General features: G+C 38.8%; 3 protein-coding genes and 1 pseudogene across 3 annotated transcripts; 1 reads left to right on the top strand and 3 right to left on the bottom strand.

Annotated features, from left to right (window-relative positions):
• Positions 1-164: 164 nt before the first annotated feature.
• Positions 165-1,564, top strand: LOC137734679 (protein RER1A-like). Its single transcript, XM_068473945.1, has 4 exons — positions 165-646; positions 849-1,029; positions 1,152-1,226; positions 1,320-1,564. Exons 1-3 carry the CDS (start codon positions 252-254, stop codon positions 1,215-1,217), a joined length of 642 nt encoding a protein of 213 aa, XP_068330046.1. The 5' UTR covers positions 165-251; the 3' UTR covers positions 1,218-1,226; positions 1,320-1,564.
• On the bottom strand, positions 1,486-2,630 carry LOC137734672 (putative UPF0481 protein At3g02645; annotated as a pseudogene).
• A 2,017-nt stretch (positions 2,631-4,647) lies between these two features.
• On the bottom strand, positions 4,648-7,469 carry LOC137739403 (cysteine proteinase COT44-like). Its single transcript, XM_068478973.1, has 4 exons — positions 6,943-7,469; positions 5,479-5,714; positions 5,231-5,371; positions 4,648-5,136 (listed from the first exon to the last, which is right to left on the bottom strand). Exons 1-4 carry the CDS (start codon positions 7,385-7,387, stop codon positions 4,858-4,860), a joined length of 1,101 nt encoding a protein of 366 aa, XP_068335074.1. The 5' UTR covers positions 7,388-7,469; the 3' UTR covers positions 4,648-4,857.
• Positions 7,470-13,100: 5,631 nt separating this feature from the next.
• Positions 13,101-18,120, bottom strand: LOC137748091 (beta-1,4-xylosyltransferase IRX14-like). The gene is made up of 3 exons (XM_068488184.1): positions 17,066-18,120; positions 16,252-16,812; positions 13,101-13,734 (listed from the first exon to the last, which is right to left on the bottom strand). The coding sequence occupies exons 1-3, from the start codon at positions 17,797-17,799 to the stop codon at positions 13,497-13,499; spliced, it is 1,533 nt and encodes a 510-aa protein (XP_068344285.1). The 5' UTR covers positions 17,800-18,120; the 3' UTR covers positions 13,101-13,496.
• Between the last annotated feature and the right edge of the window lie 594 nt (positions 18,121-18,714).

Here is an 18,714-nt window from a genome sequence, read left to right as displayed (position 1 = left end):
AACAAATTGGGTGCGAATACAATTTAAACAAAAAATAAAATAAAAACAATCCCATTGAGATCCACTCGTGCCTAACCAAACCGAAATAGATCCGGTCGAACCGGTGACCCGTAAAATTGAGGTCACCTCCCTCCCCGACGAAACGGCCCCAAATATAAAACTCTGAACCATTAATTCCAAAGACAATCGCCCAGAGACAGATTCAGAGAGGGAGAGAGAGAAGACCACCACCCAATAAACAAGCTCGGGAAATGGACACTGGAGCGGCGGGAGTGGGTCTCGCCGCAGCAGCCGCCGACGATCCGTTCAAGGGATCGCCGTTCGCCGCCGTTTCGGATTGGAGTTACGGCGTTTCGCGGCGCTACCAGCACTTGCTCGACCGCACGACGCCGCACGTGCTGTACCGGTGGTTGGCGTGCCTGGCGGTGGCCTTAATCTACGTCTTACGCGTGTACCTGGTCCAAGGCTTCTACGTGGTGTCGTATGGCTTGGGGATCTACGTTCTCAACCTCCTCATCGGGTTTCTCTCTCCTCAGGTCGACCCGGAGATCCACGACCTCTCCTCCTCCGACGGCCCCTCCCTCCCAACCCGCGGATCCGATGAGTTCCGCCCCTTCGTCCGCCGCCTCCCCGAGTTCAAGTTCTGGTAATTTCCCCATCTCACTGTGTAAAGTTGTCGCCTTTGCGTTCAATTCGTGATTGCCCTGTTTGTGTTTGTCGAAATACCTCAATGAGATTGCTTCTTGCCGTCGGTAATCTCATATAGACTATACAATCATTTGCCCGATTGCCCATTTGCCCATTTGGCCATTGTTGAATTGGTTTGGTTTTGTGGTCGTGTGTGGAAGGTACTCAATCACCAAGGCATTTTGCATCGCTTTTGCGATGACATTCTTCAGTGCGTTTGATGTACCTGTGTTCTGGCCAATACTTCTCTTCTACTGGGTGGTGCTCTTCGTTCTCACCATGAGGAGACAGATTGTACACATGATCAAATACAAATACGTCCCCTTCTCTTTTGGGAAACAGGTTTGCCTTTGCCGCCCAAACGAACCCGAAATAAGTCTTACTTCAACCATTGGTTTGATGGTTTGATCCCCATTGTCCCGATTGCTTCTGTGGATTCATACTCAAATTGTTACTATTTGCAGCGGTACGATGGAAAGAAAGCTCATTCGTCTTCTGTAAAGGCTACAACCCTCCTCCCTAGGGACTGAAACCTTCAGGTGCCTTGACTTACATCTGTTTGTGTTTAAATTAAGCTACCAATTCAACATTGCTTATAGTAACAATTTGTTCTCATGTGTTGTGTTCAACAGCCACGGGAGTTTTTTGGAAGATATGCGGCCTGGAGGAATCATCTTTGGAGCTAATTCACGCGTCTTGTATCTGGACATAACGCGGTTAATTTCCTCGGCTGAAGGCTGAAATTTGTTGTTTATTTCGATTATGCTTCAAGAATCATACTTCTCAAGCACTTGTATTGAAGATTCGTTTATGTTGTAATTGTGATGGTTATTCGCTTATGGTGAGAATAATGGATTAGCTTACTAGTTTTTTCCTACACGCTTGTGTCGGTAATACCTTCGAGGACAACACGTAAATTTACGCACACAAGTTTCACTTACAGTTTACATAACCTTTTCTTGAACTTGATCCCGGCCTCCCTGAGCTCCGTAACGCAATGAATTTACTGCTGCCTCCGTTTATCTGCCACCCGATTCGAGTGTGACTACCTCTTGATCCAAACTCTCGGCACAGTCTGAAGTCCCGTGCGCAATAGACTTCGCCTGAACACGTCAAGACAATGAGGGCCACCTTGTTCGGATGGGATCGAAGGTGGTTGCGTATCCAAGCGATTACTGGAGTTTGTTCCTATCGCTTTTTGTCAATGGCTCGTCAGTAGGCGTCAATGGATCGAAAAACCCAAGTCTAGCTGAGCTACAAGTCCTTTCTGCTCAGGATCTCCATACTGCAGCACCAATAACCGATAAAGAATGAAAAACGGAAGCTGATTCTCAAGCATGATCATGTCCCTCTGAATCGAATGCATTGTGCCACGATTGAAAATATGGGATCATTTCGAGGGTAACCTAGTTGCTTAAATCCCTCGGCAGTGCCTCGAAACAGCTCGAGCACAAAGCAACCGTCAAGCACCATCATTTCTACGAACTCGTTGCTGCTGAGCCCCATTGCAACTGGCTCTTCATAGCAAGCTCGAGCCGTTTCTTCAACTTCTTTTATAGAATCAAGATACAGCTCTATGAACTGGTTTGTCCGCCTTGGCATTAGATGAAGCGACCGCCATTTGTGGCGGTCCATTCTTGCCGTGATGGTAAGGCCCCAGTGACACAATTTGAGGCACAATGGTTTTGTCATCACCTTCCCTCAAGTAGTGTGGGACTCTGTACATGCAGTGCTTTGCCCACGAACTCGCCGCGTTGTCCTGGCTGGCCTGATCAAGTTTGTCTTTGATGTTGATCATTCACTCGGATTCCGGCGACTTAGGTCACTCTTCAAATTTCTTGATCACAACCATTTTGGATCAGAATTTGGAGTGGCTCAGATGGTAGCTGCTGCTGATGATGAACTTCTTGTTGTGGCAGTTCAAATGATCTGTTTGTGGAAGTAGGAGATTTTGCGATTCCAGATTCGACTGTTTTTAGGAGTTTGACTGTGATGAGGTACCAGCTCAGGAGCTCCTTATCGCGGCAACCATTTTTTTGTTGGCTCAGAAATGCCGTCCTGAGATTGGTATGTGGCTTGAATCCTAAGCAATAAAAAGCACAGCCTGCAAAACAATTTTTCTTGAATACATGCAATCACTCAATGCGGGCACATATTTGATCGTTAAATTTGATACAACAACATAAGCTGAGTGATTGAGGACCGTTGGATTTCGCTTGCAAAGGGTCAACTATCAAGGGGTTGAAGATGATGGGGCTGTTGCTAACATCATGATATAAATTGGATCAGATGGTTGTTTTAAATTAAAATTTTAATAGATGTAAACCAATGGTGCATCCATCGTGGATCCTTTTTAAGATGACTTTTAGTTGCAATCTTGTAATGTTCTATATTCTTTATATTCTTACTCTTACGGTTTATTCTTGTGCCAACCTTCGTTGTTCAATCATCATCGTGGCTCTTAATTTTCACGTTGTTAACAACTGCGGCAAGGAAATTATTTCTGCAATAATAAGAAGTGATTTAGAAGATTTTTTGACATTTTTTGTAGGAATATAATTGTATGGCAGTTTTCACACTTTTTCTAGGTTTACCGTTAGGAAGACATGCCTCGTCCAGCTAAGGTTCGTTTGCTTGCTGCTACAGTCGAGATGGTCACAAGTGCAGTTGAAGAAGATGCAGTGTTCTTTGGAGGACTCGTGCGGATATTCAATGGTTGGCTTCTTCTTTTTAGTGCATTACATGAAGGCATGTCTATCGAGACACAAACTTTGTAGCAGATGATGTGACTAATCTAGGTCTTTTCCTTCCTAATATGTATGTTTGGGATCGAAAACTCCATGTTCAAGCCACTACGGCTTTCTTATTTGATTGTAACGGATCTTGGTTTCCTCGCTTTAATGCATTCTTTCTTCAGAAAAAATCATTTCTCTCCAATCTCTAACACTAGAGGTGTCGAGAGTTAAGAGACATCAGACTTGTGCTTGAGATATCTTAGTCTTATTTCCAAGAGGTATCCACGACACGATTCAAGGAGAGGGCCAAGGGCCATTCACTAGGGTATAAGAGTCTTTGACACACGTCAACTTACTATTATTCCCTATTTATTTATTCAATTTAAACACCATTTGTGACTTTGGCATCTGAAGGCCTTCAAGACATACTAGGTCAGTTCTCTTAGACCTTTTAAGTTTGAACTATTTCTTTATGCAAGTGTGACAAAAAAATGTACTCACTTTCAGGGCTGTTAGGAAATCCTTGGTGTCTATTCACCAACCAAAAAAAGGGACTTCCTTGGTGGCTAATAAAAAACACACTTGTTTCATGTATTACAACATGCTATGAAATGATATATTTTCTTTTATCAACAGTGTCGTTGGTGATAGTTGAACTTGTTAGTTCACAAAATCGACCCTAGACCAAATGATTATTGGCGCTATAATAGTATATCTAAGCTTACTACATTGTGGATCTAAATCATCTATTGAAATTTGCCAAAGTGAAAGTGGGAGTTAAGGGCTGAACTGAAGTAACATAAGTGGATTAGTGCCCAATAGGCCTTAATCTCTACACTAAAGATTTGAATCCATGAACAATATTCTGTCTAACAAGCCCCCTTACAATCCATATTGGATATGAAGGTAAGTAATTAAGAAACTCTAAATTGACCTAATATCCCACATTATCCCATTAATTACATGACATTTTGATTAATCAAGTGATCCTCAAGTTACTCTTGTAAATAACACAGGTTGATAGATCCTGGTGATGGATTTTTTTCTCCGTTTTTATTCGCATTTAGCTTTTTATTTTTCAAGAGTTGTTTTTGCAGCCATGTTATTTGTTTATTTTAATTTACTATTAAAGTTTTCAAAACGTATTCGTTTGATTTGGTAGAGGATAAAAATGTTACTCCAATAATTGAAAAAAAAAAAAACGGTAACCCAAGTAATGTACATATAAATAAAAGTAAAACTTTTGATTGAAATAGGAATGGGATTGCACCAGGTGCAATTTCAACATAATTAAAATCTATTTACAAACAATAGTTTTATCCCTAATCAGTAATACCAATACCCTCCTCATCCTTTTTGTAAAATTAGACCACAAAATGGAACACATTGGGCATTTTGTACCGCAATTGACCAAAAGGCCCCCATCATTTCAATTTCATGCACTTGTGACCATCTTGATGTCTTCCTCAGCAAAGAAAGAGCCTGATGGGTGGTTTTGGTCCTTCTTTGTAGGGTAAGAAGCCTCCATTGCAATTCCACACTTGCCTGTGTATGTGCTTGCAACATTTCTCTCTATCTTAAAATATCCACTCTCTCCCCAGTTGGTGCCCCACGAGTTCCTCACCAACCAATAGTCTGTACCGTTCTCGGTGCCATACCCAACAGCAACGACACCATGGTCCAATGCTGACCCGCACTCACCAGTGAAAACACCCTGAAAAAAATAAATACCAAAACAAAATAAGTTCTCGAACATGTTATGTTATCAGACAATTATGTGAGGTAGTGACATATATGAAGTTGCTTACCGACTGGTAGAGTTGTAGGGCCCTGCCGCCGGCTTCAATGGCAACGCTAACGGGTTGGTGTGCAACGGCTTTCTTCAAAGCGTTCTCGTCATAGGACGGAACATCTTCGTACCCATCAATGCTAACAACCTTATTGTTCTCCTGCAAAATTATTAGTGCAACAAAGAAAGATGTTAGGACAAATAAAAGGCTACCCTAAGTTAAAAGAGTATAATTAGGGAATTGGCATTTGAAAATTGACGACTCACCAGTGCAACGTTGCATTTTTGGTCATATGCTTTGTAAGGGTAGTCCGATTCAGTGTCCATACCGCCGTTTTGGATGATGAACTCGAAAGCGTAGTCCATGAGACCACCATTGCAGCCGGCGTTGTAGGATCTGTCGCAGTCTACAAGCTCTTGCTCTGAGAGAGACACCAACTCTCCTGTGACTATTTGGTTTATGCCCTCCACCGCGGCCACTGTCGAGAAAGCCCAGCAACTTCCTGCACGCAAGAATTTCAAAGGTTTTTGTGAGCATGGAGAAACATTTTGAGTTTTGACTTTGTAGCCATGTTTGGGTTTTGAGTGAGCTTGGAGAAACATTTTGGTATTTCATGAACTTATTGTGACATTATCAATACTTATGTTACTATAGGATATAATATTAAATGTACACATGTTATAACATAAAGTCGCACTACGTAATAATACGAAAAAGACTTTCACATCACACTAATTTTATAATATTCAATACCAATAACACAATATTATGTATAAATATTTTCATATAACATTATGTATCACCCATCATATATAATTTATAAAGTATTTATAATTATTAAAAATCTTTTAAAAAACATATTTTTCACTAAAGAAAAGTGATGTTGCTATTTTATATTGAGGTGAGGGTAAGGAATCCCAACTTGCAACTGAAAGTCCAAACTACTATCAAGTAGCAACCCTGTGCCACCTTCTCTTTGGATTCTTTTTGTGAAAATTTCAAAAATTTATAAATTATATTTGTTTATCCTACATCTAATTTTTATCAAAATATTATTTGTATTTAATTTTAAATAAAAAATTTAAAATTTCTGATCGTATAATATAATAAACGAATACAAATCACGAATCACTAAAATCCTAATAAAGAGGATATAGAGGGGATCCAAGGTCCCTTTCGTGCATCACTAAAATTCAACAGTGGTGGAGTGCAGAGCAGGGCTTCCCACCATTCAAAGACTTCACCTTTTCCCACCGACAAAAGCACTTTTTTTTTCTTTCTTCTTTACAAAAATAAAAGTTAAAAAAAAATTACTAAATATCATGAGGCCTTTTCTCCTATCCATGGATTTGACTTATTTGAGTCACATTAAAAATGAATCCGCACAGTTGATCAGCAACATGACATGAAATAATTAGACTTATCAATGTAAACATGACACGATTAATTAAATTTATCAAAAATTTAGTTCTAAATACAAAGAATCTGACTTTAATAAGAAAAATCTGTTTAATTGAATTGTACAGAGGATCGAGTGACGAGTTTAATTTGGGTCACACCCAGAATCAATTTGAACATGAGACAATTAATCAGACTGATGGAATAATCAATCAACATGTTAGGGGACCATCTTTGCAGAAAGAACATGTAAACCAATGAATTAAGTTCCTTAATCCAACAAAAAGAAAAACTTGACAAAAAGTGTGAGTACTGAAAAATAAATTACTCACCGCAACTTCCTTGATTTTTTATGGGATTGACGGCACCCTTGACTCTCCAATCCACAGATTCCGGCAACGTTTCACCGGCGCGAAAAGCGTACCTCAGGCTCGGCTTCTTGGCTTTCATGACCCTGCGCTTAGGGTCACTCCTGGTGCCCAAAAACTTGGCACGGTACTCTTGGTTCGTCAGGTCAGCAAAAGCGTTCAGACCGACCTTGTACGGACGGTCCTGTGCATTATGCTCGTCGATGAACTTCAAGTTGTCCTTGAAGATCTCGAACCTCCTCTCCTCCTCCCCGATGCCGTTGTACGTCTTTTGGTACTTCACGAGCCACTCTTGGTAGATGGCTCTGACGTCGGCCTCGCTCTGAGAGTCGACGATCGGGGAGGAGTATGAGAGGGTGAAGGAGAGGAAGAGGATGGTGAGTACGGCGAGAGACATTGTTGATGCCATGGTTTTTGGGGGAGAATGGTGTTTGTGTTTTCTCCAAAGGATGGGTGTGTGGAAAAAGGGTGGAGACGCTTTGGGTTTATAAAGAAAAAATAAGGGAGTTTAATATTCAAAAGTATCGGTGTCCATAGGTTTTCTTGTGAAAGTTGTATTGGGAGATGGGAAACCGGATTCCCTTCTACTTAATTCACCTAGTTCGGAATTCGAACAGTTAAAATTTGATCTACCGATTATAGTTATTATTACTTTTAAAAGGGCTCTCCATTTGTAGTCGTTTGATCAAATTTCAAATGTCCAGATCTTGAACTAGGTGGATTTAGTGGAAAGGGATGGGAGATAGAGATGTGTATAATTAAAAGTAAATTATAGTAATGGTCATTTAACTTTAATCAAATTAGAGTAATAATTACTCAACTAAAAATTTATTACCATTGGTCCCTCAACTCATCAAAATATGTAGCTATGATTATTTTTGTCAATTTTGTTAGAATTTTGTTAAAATAAGTTATATTGCAAAGATCATTACTAGAATTGGAATAAAGTGAAGGGATCATTTCTCCAGTTGGATTAAAGTTGAGGGACCAATGGTAATGAATTTTTAGTTGATGGATCATTACTCCAATTAAGTTAAAGTTAAAGTATCATTGCTATAATTTACTCTTGTTATAATGTGAATATTGGTATGAGTCACACTTATTTATTAATAATATTATTATATTTTAATATATAAATTTATTTATTATTTACAACTGAAGGGAGAAAACTTTTGCAATCTAGAGAGTATAACTGAATACATAAACAATGCCAAGATTAAAAGTCAAAAGAAAATAAATTACAAAGTTGTAGATTGAGAGATGAATACCTTCTAATATGCAAAACCCTAGAATTGTACAAAAGAATAAGCATTTGAGCAGATTACACTTTGTTTAAATGTTGAATTTATGAGTTTGTTTGTTCTTATGTTTTTGTTGTAATGAATAGCTAAGATTAGAACTAGCTCATAGGCTAGATGTATGACAACTATTACAGAAGATGTGTGTGTTAATTTGGTTGTACGCGCGAGGCGCACATGAGTTGAGTTGTGTTTTAGGCGTGAGTGGGTTGACAACGGTTAGCTTGCTGAGTAATCAAAACCAAGAGGAGTCGTACTCTATTTTCTCTCTTCGTTCATCAACTAAATCAATTCATCATTGATTTTCATTTTTTAATTTATAAAATCAAAACCTAATTCAAATACAAAACACTAACATCTTTTGGCGGCAACACTATTGCAAAAATCATGATGACAAGATTTTGAGTTTGAATGTTAATTTGATAATTCGTGAAAAAAAATTGCCGTTAAATCACTAATGAGATGAAGAAAGAAACTCTAAAGTTGAAATATTTTTAGAAAGGAAACACTGTTTATTTACTAATTTTCTTAAAAAAGGAGAACACTTGTGTTTTTTATTTTTATTTTTTTAATACATACCGTGGAGGGATGGTGCACGCAGAGAGAAAAATGCTCATGTGTCCGCTAAATAATTCAGAAAATAAAGGAAAGAGAGACTTAACAAGGGATTAAAAGGGTAAGTTCGTGGAAAAGCGAGATCATTTAGGGTTGGAGATAAAATCTGTTCGTACACACCATGTGGATGACAGTTTGTGAACGCAGAATCCAGAAAGGGCGCACGTAAGCTGCAACCAATAGTTGTGGGATTGGAACTTGGAATTTGCCAACTTGAAGGAACTGGTCTGCTCTCTCTCCTGCAAATTGCGGCAAATGGTTTTGTGCCACGTTTCATGCCTTTACTGGTTAACTTGGGAGGTAAGGTTTCCTCCTCTCGCTGCAAATTACGAGAGATTTTTCAGTGTGATCGAAACACGAGGTAGTACATCTTGTGTTATCATATAAATAATGAGATATACATGTTAAAAAGTTAATAACTTAAAAAATACAATTTTCCACCATTCATTTAGAAATATATAATGTATCATCCGTGTTCCGATCACAATAAAAAATTTCTTCCGAACTACCGGTCAAAGTGCTCGAACTGTGTGCGAGAGGGTTAATGCAGCTTTGGTAGATGAAGAATACCAAACAAAACATAAAGATTCATGTACTCATGCAGGAACATGACAACATCTACTTTTGAATATTTGATGAATCTTATTTCGATCTCAATTTCTTTTTTCTTTCTTTTTAATTTAGCAACAACATGAGGCGTATGCGACTGCAAACATGTTAGATTCATTAGCCAATTCATTGTTATGTCTCCAAGACTCCAACTATATATCAAAATATTGGTATCTAGGTTTAGATTATCTTCTTGTCACCATAAGGAAATTGTGCTAAGCTACCTTTTAGTCCATTGTGCTTTTGTGATCAAGATTTTGTTCATTTTTATTGTTGTATCTTATATTCTAAAATTCAATTAAAGTGAAAATCGTTAAATTACTTAACAATACATTAGATTTTTAATCGAGAGATGATTTTATTTGGTTGACCTATCATTTGGACGGCTTCAATTATGAGATCTTTGATAGTTGAATCTTTGGTTGCATATCAACTCTTCATTCATTTGGTGTATGTCATACATTGGAGCATACCAAAGTTTTCGAAAGTCCCGATAGGCAAAAAATATTATGAAGGCAGCTAGTATTCTCGATCTCAAACCCTTAATAATAATTAGTTTGAGATATTTGAATCCTACTAATTATAAAAAGCTTCTTCATACTCACGTATTTTTACAAAAAGTTCGAAAAAAAAGTACTTTTACAAAATAATAAAAAAGCAATTATCTTCAAGGATAAGAGAACTTGAACAAGAAGATAATGTATGGCATGTTCCTCCCCATTATCTAGTGTAAAGTGGGATAAAATGGAATAAAAAAATCATATGGCATGCAAACATAGGTGAAGGGTCAACTTAGATGGTTACATTGCCTTTCACTTGGACTGTTAGGTCACGTTATTAATTAATTCATGATACGATATCCAACTAACAAGTGACACAGAGCAAATGGATCAACTACCTTCCACCCATACCCAATCTCTCTCCCTAATGACTGTATAGCAGCAGCCATATATTAATTTGGCCCATATCGCCGGTTATGGAGTTTGGGAAAACCCTAGCTAGCTATAAGAATAATATAAACTTCCAAGAGCCAACTCACCAATACCCTATCGCCCTGTTTGGCAGATCGGATAAAGGATCGGATAGGATTAGTTATACGGACTCGGGTGTTTGGCGTTCACTCGTACTAAATAAGCGCCGGATTAATTTAAGCGGTCGGATAGGATAACACGGTATACACCCGCTTAATAAAACCAACCAAAACGCCTGGATTATTTAGTCGGGGAAGAAGAATATGGGAGAGAAAGAGAGGGAGTTTGGGGGGTGTGGCGGAGAGAGCTAGGGAATAATTATTTGGGATTCTTCTGCAGTCGAGGAAGAAGAAGGGAGAGAGGGAGGGTGTTTGGGGGGTGCGGAGAGATCTGGGAACAAAAAAATGATTTCACTTTTTAAATTTTTTTTTTTTTTAAAGTTTGATTCCTCCTATCTAGTATAATACCAAACACAGTATAAATAATACGGTCACTAGTCCGATACTGCACCAAACACCCGACTAATTTAGTCAGTACTATCCGGTGGCTATTTATCCTATCCGACAGAAATAGTCAGTACAGTCCGAACTACCAAACGAGGCCTATATGTCAAGTAGGGTTGTATTCTATCTAGCCATATTTGTCGATTTGTTCTTAAATTTGTGTAGAGTTGTCAATTTCTTCCCTGAACTTTAATTTTAGTCAATTATCTCTTCTGAACTTTTATAATTAGCTAATTTCTCCTTGAACTTTAATTTTAGTTGATTACCCCCCCCTAAACTTTCATAAATAGCCAATTTTTCGCCTGACGCTAGATTTACAAAATTCATCCAATTTTCCATCTATTTTGATCACGGAGACAACACATGAAAACTATATGAAGCAAAAAAAGAATGGGGAATTGGATGGATGAAAATTTTAAAATCTAACGCTAGCGGAATTGGCTATTTATAAAATTTTAGAGGGTAATCGGCTAAAGTTAAAGTTCATGGTGGAAATTGGATAATTATAAGAGTTCAGATGAGTAAACATCTAAAATTAAAGCTTGGAGGGGAAATTTTTTATTTTTTTGTCAAACGATAAATTTTGTTATATTAATCACTGATGAGGTTTGAACCCATGCCGTCATGCAAGGGCTCAACACATTTCCACCATTGTGGTAAAAGGCCACTTGCCAAAATGAAAAATTAGCAACTCTATACAAGTTCAATTGGCAAACCGACAAATACCTCTTGTATCTAATGAAATAGGAGAAAACATTCTCGAGTCGAATTTCATATATTTTGTTCAAAGTTCCATATATACATAAATATGAATATAGAAAAGTATTATTGGTACTTTAAAGAAAATAAAACGACACAAGACGTGGATAGCGATCGTGATCATGAAAACATGTCCATTTTCACGAAGGAAGTCTCGAGGAAGACCCTCTGTGCGGCAAGGCAACACAGAGGATAAGAACTCTTGTACTTGGCACTCGGACTCACACCTCTTGTGAGGGAGCCAGCGCCCACATAAAATAACACCACCCTCCGGCAGGATAGAGGTGGGGGCTTTTGCATTTGGGTTTCACCGTCCTAACTTTTGCATTTGGGTTTCACCGTCCTAACCTCAGCTTGGACTTACCTACACTCTAGGAATGTCGTGTGGTATCCCATAATAATAATATTAATGGGAGAACAAATTTCGTACACTTACTATTTCACTTGTTGTATATTACTCTTTTTTTTTGTCGTTAAATTGAACAAATTAACCAATAAATGTGTACAAAAGGTGAACAAGTTTTATTCTTCTTTAATAGTTCGTAATACTGATTGGTACGAAAATTAAATTACTAAGATTGAAAAAAAAAAAATCAAATAGCTGTGGAAAATCAAATCTAATGAAAATCAACTTAACAATTAAAACACTTACAACATTGAATGCTACGTAAATTTCCCACTAAATTCGCTCTCATTTTAACTTTGCCACCTAAATTTGTAAATGACCTCATTGGTCCTAAGGCATGCGGCACACACCCCCCCCCCCCCCCGCGGCCGCCCCGCCCCGCCGGAGGTGTGGGGAAGAGTCGCCTCGGCTGCCCTCATCCACGACCTTTTCTTTTAATATTAGCCTATTTACCTATTTATCCAGAAAAATGGACCCCAAACCGACGGTTTTGCTCAACTTGTCGTCTTTGGGCCATTCTTCTAGATTCCCGCTCCCACAGTTGCTTCCATCAGAGTTTACCGTTAACCATATATTCAGTGGAAACTCTGGAATCTAATGATCGGCTCGCTGGCGCCAAGATGCTCCTTCAAATTTGAAATTTCCGCATCCTCACTTTCTCCATTCCCACACCTTCGTTTCGTATCTTTTATTTTTTTATATTTTTTTTATTTATTCAATTTAAATGTCATAAATAAACAAAAGCATGCCGTATTAACGGAGTGTGCGAAGGTCAATTTTTTCAGGTTCCAAATTGCATTGGCCCGAAATCTGACTTTTTCTCCACAAATTTATAATGGGCAGTAAGGGCAATTGCTCGGTCAGCTGTGGCTTCAACTAAAATTACGAAAGGCGGTGTTCGGGAAATGAATGGTGAAGTTGTTATTATATTTTGTATCGTTTCATTTCTACGCAATCCAACTGAACACAACTCTATGATTTCTATTTAGCAGAATATGTAACATTTTGGAGCATATAAAATACAACTTCCTGCAAGGCACAAGATGCAGCAGACTCAATTGGTCGCGACGACGACCTACATTTTGCATGAGGCTAGAAAATCAAGCACCCACATCCCAAAAAATAAAAATAAAAAAATAAAAAATTTGTGAAACTAAGATAAGAATCAAACTCGAATGCACAATCAACTAGCCCCGGTAATAAAGGTACCTCACTGTACGAAACTGCTGACAGCATATGCTTCTCGGCCTCTTCAACTAAGTTTTCGATGCATCTTCATATAAATTTTCCCAATGCTGAAGACTGAAGCCTCAAATTCACACAGCAGTATATATTTTGAGCGTTGATGGCAAGTGTTTCAGTCCTGTTCAGTATGCCTTGCAGAAGCCTGCATGTCAATTGTTTTTGTCTCGTGCTTCCTCTTGCTTCGAGAACTTCTCTTCGTTCTGGGTGCATGGATTTTTATAGGACGCTTCATTGTGTGCTCTTCAACTGCAGTTTCTGTTTTTTCATTAGATGGGAGTTCAGGTGGAGCATCAGGCCATGGTGTACGTTTTGATGGTACAGTGATTTCCAAAGGTGGGTTGATAGTCCATCTGTACAAGAAAAATTCAAACTAATGATCAAACAGAGAGCAGAGGAATCATGCTAGCGTGATAAAAAGCTGAGTTCATGGAGAATCAAATGTAACTATACACTAAATACGATCACTGATGTTGCACACAAAACAAGACAGACTCATGGACCAAATATATTATTCGTTTCTTGTGAGGTAAAATTTCACTATTAACTATCAGATCACAAAGAAATGACAAACAATGTCCCATGGGAGCATAAAAACACAAACACGAAATACTAAGTGTAGTTTGTACAAGTTCATAAAGGCAGATCAAGTTTCCAATCAGAATTGCCCTCACAAGGAGTTAATGGAATCCAGTCTTCGCACACAAGTAACGGGGGACTTAGATCACTTCTTCCTGGGTGAACCTAGAATACCCTTTAGCCCAAAGAGAAAAAAAAGGAGAGGAAAGACTTCTGACGATGCAATAAACAAAAGGGAACTTACAAATTACACAACCTGCTTTATTAAGAAACGAAAAGATGGGACTAATATACTTGGGACTGGAAAGAATACTCTAAGCTAAATCATAAAATATGAAGACATCGTGATAACATGAAAAAGAATGCGACTTCACAAAGGCATGGACACCAAATAAAAAAATGTGGGACAACAATTATGTCTTGAACACTCAAAAACCCTCATGAGCGGACCTTCCATATTATAGAATCTATGATACAATAGGATATATTTTTCAACTGTTAGGATGTGAGACAGCAATTACATACAGCACATACGTGATACATTACACTTCACATATCAAACATAAATTGGTATGAAACAACAACCGCCATCAGCTATATGGACATAAACCAGAAATTTCTGAAATCTCGGTCAGCCCTTCAAAATGCTACAGAACTTAATTGAATCAGGATAAATTAATAAATGAGAAGGAACCGGAATATTATATTCCCATTAAAATGCTAATTAATTCTCTATAATTAGAATGAGAATAAGACTGATTACCATTGCAATGTCTACTAACTCTTAAGAATTAAAAATAAACTGGCTTTGGGTACCAAAATGCCTTTCTACAAAATAATTTTTCTCACATACTGACCGACAAACATTTCAAATGCCATATTTTTCTAGTTGCTACTGATAATAAGACTATCGCAACACCTAGAAGAATAAAATGATAACTATTTCATGTTTTTGTTATCTACATACATTATAGTTTAAAATGCTAGAAAATTTACTAATCAGAAAATTATTTTCTCCAAAACAATTTACATTTTCAAAATCATTTTGCAAATTAATTTCCTTCAACCGTACCAATTGTTTTACTATACTGAAAAAACATACTAAAGGGTAGTAGTTGTGGTATTACAAAAAATTACAGGTACACTTATGGTATTACAACAAAAAGACATGTTTATTCCTAGTGATATTAATTAAAGTACCAAATCCATTCTTTACCAAAAAGAAACACAAATGATATTACCAATTTATATATAGAGCCTACAAGGTCCTACTTTCTCTAGGATAGATAAAAGGCTGGAACAGGAAATAATGAGAAAGGGAATCAAGTAGGTATATATGTTAATTACATAAAGAGGTGTTAAATAAGGATCGTATAAATCTTGTCCACGAAATTTGATCATTTTTTTCCCGGTCAATAGAAATTCTATCACGTGGTTATTGAGAAGTCACATCTTATTTCAACTTGGGTCAATTCAAGTCCAATACTAGCATGTCTTTTTCAGATTGTGAGATGAGAAGTTGCATGTGAATGTAATGCGTTGGCTCATCAAATCCTGCTCTAAATTCTCATATCAACCAACATAAGACACTAAGCACAAATGGATATGCCATATGTGCCATGAATCTGAATCTTATAATAGACTGGATCAGTTGGGATAAATCACAAGTGTCGCTAATACTTGAATTGACTTCTAGATACAATACAACTAATATCTAGGGGGAGAAGTTATTTTTAGTCAAGTCCTAATATAATGTAGCAGCATTTACACTAGCACTATATAACCACTTAGCCATTTTTTGGCTACAGGTAGTAGGAAAAGGACTAAATGATAAAGTCTCCCATTAATACATTGGATCAAGAAAAATTGTAATATTTGCAGATATTTTAGGTGGAAATGGGCACAGGATTTGGGATATAGAGACTCCACAACACCATAGCACCAACAGTCATGAGACACACTATAAAGATCATGCTGAATGTGTTGTAAAGGAAAAGTTCTCAAAATCTAGGCACAGGACTTGAGTGTTAGACACAAGAAATATCCTAAATTGGCTGGCAAATATCTACCTAAGTCCACAAAAATTTTCTAAAATTATCATGTAGTTTTCCGGTATTGTATATGATAACATATACATCACCCGCTGGGGTTCATAAGATACAAAAAAGCAAACAAGGAAGCACCCCCACACCTAGCTTGCGGATCATCAACAGGTCAAAAATGAACAACCAAACTGCGTTGAATCAATAGGAATAGTGTTGAATACAATGAGCAAAATAAGAAAGACTCACCTGGGAGGAAATTTACTATCGAAACGAGCTTCAACACGGAGCCACCAGAGCAAAACTTGGCGCCCACAATTTCCAAGTGGCTCAACCAAAGACAAGTCCTTCAACAAGAATAGAGGGCTCACTATCAGCTCATCAGCACCACCAATACTATCTAGATCATTAACCCACTCTGGTTTATCTTCAGCTTCACTCCAAAGCAACCGTGAATTCAATACAAACCCAGCCCACTCCAGCTTCTTGGGTAGTACAGGTGCTCGATCATCAATGTAATTTGCGCTCTTTCCCACATAGGGCAAGGTGTTAAAGGTGTGCCAACCAATCAACTTATTGGATGAGTTACAAGCAGGACCTTGAATTGGCATTGACTGGTTCTCCCCTTCTTCCTTTTTCTGAACTGTGGCCTCAGACGATTCATCTGTATTCTCTGAATGAGCAAGTATTCCCACCGAAACAGCACCAAACCATTTCACATTCTGCAACTCATCGAAAAGCTCCATACTGTGCATATTACTATCGTCCGCAAACATCACTATCCCGTCCAGCTTCTGCTCTCTCACAATTCTGCTCCATTGCACACAAAGTCAAACTCGTAAACTAAATGCAACCCACATTTTACAAACTAAACACATCTTCAATTGCTTTAATTCTGACAAATAATAATAACTACAGAATTATAAGTGTAATTAGAATATCCATAATCATTTGGTTAAGCTTCATTTTTCATCTTCCGTGAAATTTAACCGCAATTTTCGAAGAATAACTTATTAACAGAAGTAAACAAATGAAAATAAAACATTAAAAACTGAGAATTCACCTCAAAGCACGAAGCCGCATCCGAGCCTCCAGCAGGCGGCGGCCATCCCAAGTATTAGCCATCCGTTGATCAAACCCCTCGTGGATGATCCGGAGCCCCGACTTGGACACAATCGAGGCCGTCTCCTTCGTGACCCCGCCGGCCTCGATGACGATCCAGACGACGTCGTACGGCACCAGCATCAGCGAGTGCATAACGCCAGTCAAATGCAGCGCCTGGAAGGTCCGAGCGTAGGTGGGCGTGACAGCGATGACCGTTTTGGGGTTGCTGACTCCGAACTGCCTCCTCTGCTCCCTCTGAACCGTCTCAATTATGCGGTGCGCCTTCATGGTCTCGGTCGGGTTCGGGTGCGGCCACGGCCGGATTCGGATCCCATGCCGCCCGACGACGACCCGGCTGCTGGAGCTGCCGGTGGTGGCGTTCCTGTTGAGATTAAACTCGAGACTCTGGACCGGGTTCGCGGGGAACTCTAGATTTCTGACGGTGTGATCAGCAACTGACCGAAACGGCGCCGGATAGAGATTGGAAATGGAGGTGGAGAAGAGGAAGAAGAAGACGAGGCGAGAGAAGCGGAAGCCGAGGACGAGGCTGATGAGGCAGCAGAGGCCATGGAGTAGGAGCCAGGACAGCGTCGCCGGCGACTTGCCGTCAGATGAGGAGTCCAAAGGCGCCGATCCCCTGAAGCTGTTGCTCCGCCTGGTGAGGTAGCTCTGGTGCAAAGCAGAGAGCTTCATAATCTCTCTCTCTCTCTCACAAAAATCCTAGAGAGAGAAAGCAGAGGTCAAGAGTTGGAGAGGTGGGTTCGTTTGTTGTGTTGGTCTTTGAAGCACTGTATCCCTTGAGTTCCTTTGACGTTAGTTGAGCTTCTGTAGAGAGAGAGAGAGAGAGAGGTTGCGGATGGTGGGGATGATTAAGACGTAATTAAAGTGTGATTTGTAACTTTTAATCAGAGATTTCTTCAAATTTAAGAATGAAATTTCGAAGTTGTTAGAATTGGTTGGCTTTTCAGTTTTATTCTCAGCATTTCTTTGTCCACTTTCAAACAGAGGAGAGAGAACGGGGGGAGAACGAGAGAGAGAGAGAGAGAGAGAGAGAGAGAGAGAAGGAAAGAGAAGGGGGGGGGGGGGGGGGGGAAGGGCCCATAAACTGCGGGCCCAGATGGGCTTTGTGCGGTTTCGGACAGGGAAGGTTTTGGTTTTAATGCACGCAACGATTTTCTATTTTAATTTGAATTAATAGTTTTTTATTTTTTATTTTTTAATTTTAAAACAAACGATATTATATTTATTAAGGGGTATGAGAGTGGACTAAACCTTACAATGAGCTGGCAATAGTTTGGTTCAAATTCGCACTTGATAATTATCGAAGCTAAGACCTTTCACTTACAAATGAAGAAAAGTATCATTAAATTGTAGTATTAAACGATAATAAAATTAATATTTAATTATGGGGGATTATATATAGTTGACGGTGGGAAAGTGACGTTTTAATATGTAGGTCAACTTAATAGTTGATGGAGTGAGACCTAAACAAGGAGAGAGCGACCGAGACGGACCAACCCGATTAATTTTTGGGGCTTAAAAAATTTGGATTTTTTTCTATTTTTTCTGTTGTTTTGGGGGGGACTGAAAATTTGCCCCCGCCCCTAA

This window comes from Pyrus communis, chromosome 1, assembly GCF_963583255.1.
Source record: "Pyrus communis chromosome 1, drPyrComm1.1, whole genome shotgun sequence".
Lineage (NCBI taxonomy): Eukaryota > Viridiplantae > Streptophyta > Magnoliopsida > Rosales > Rosaceae > Pyrus > Pyrus communis.
Note: the sequence above shows the minus strand (reverse complement) of the source record. Positions and strands in the feature narration are given on the sequence as shown.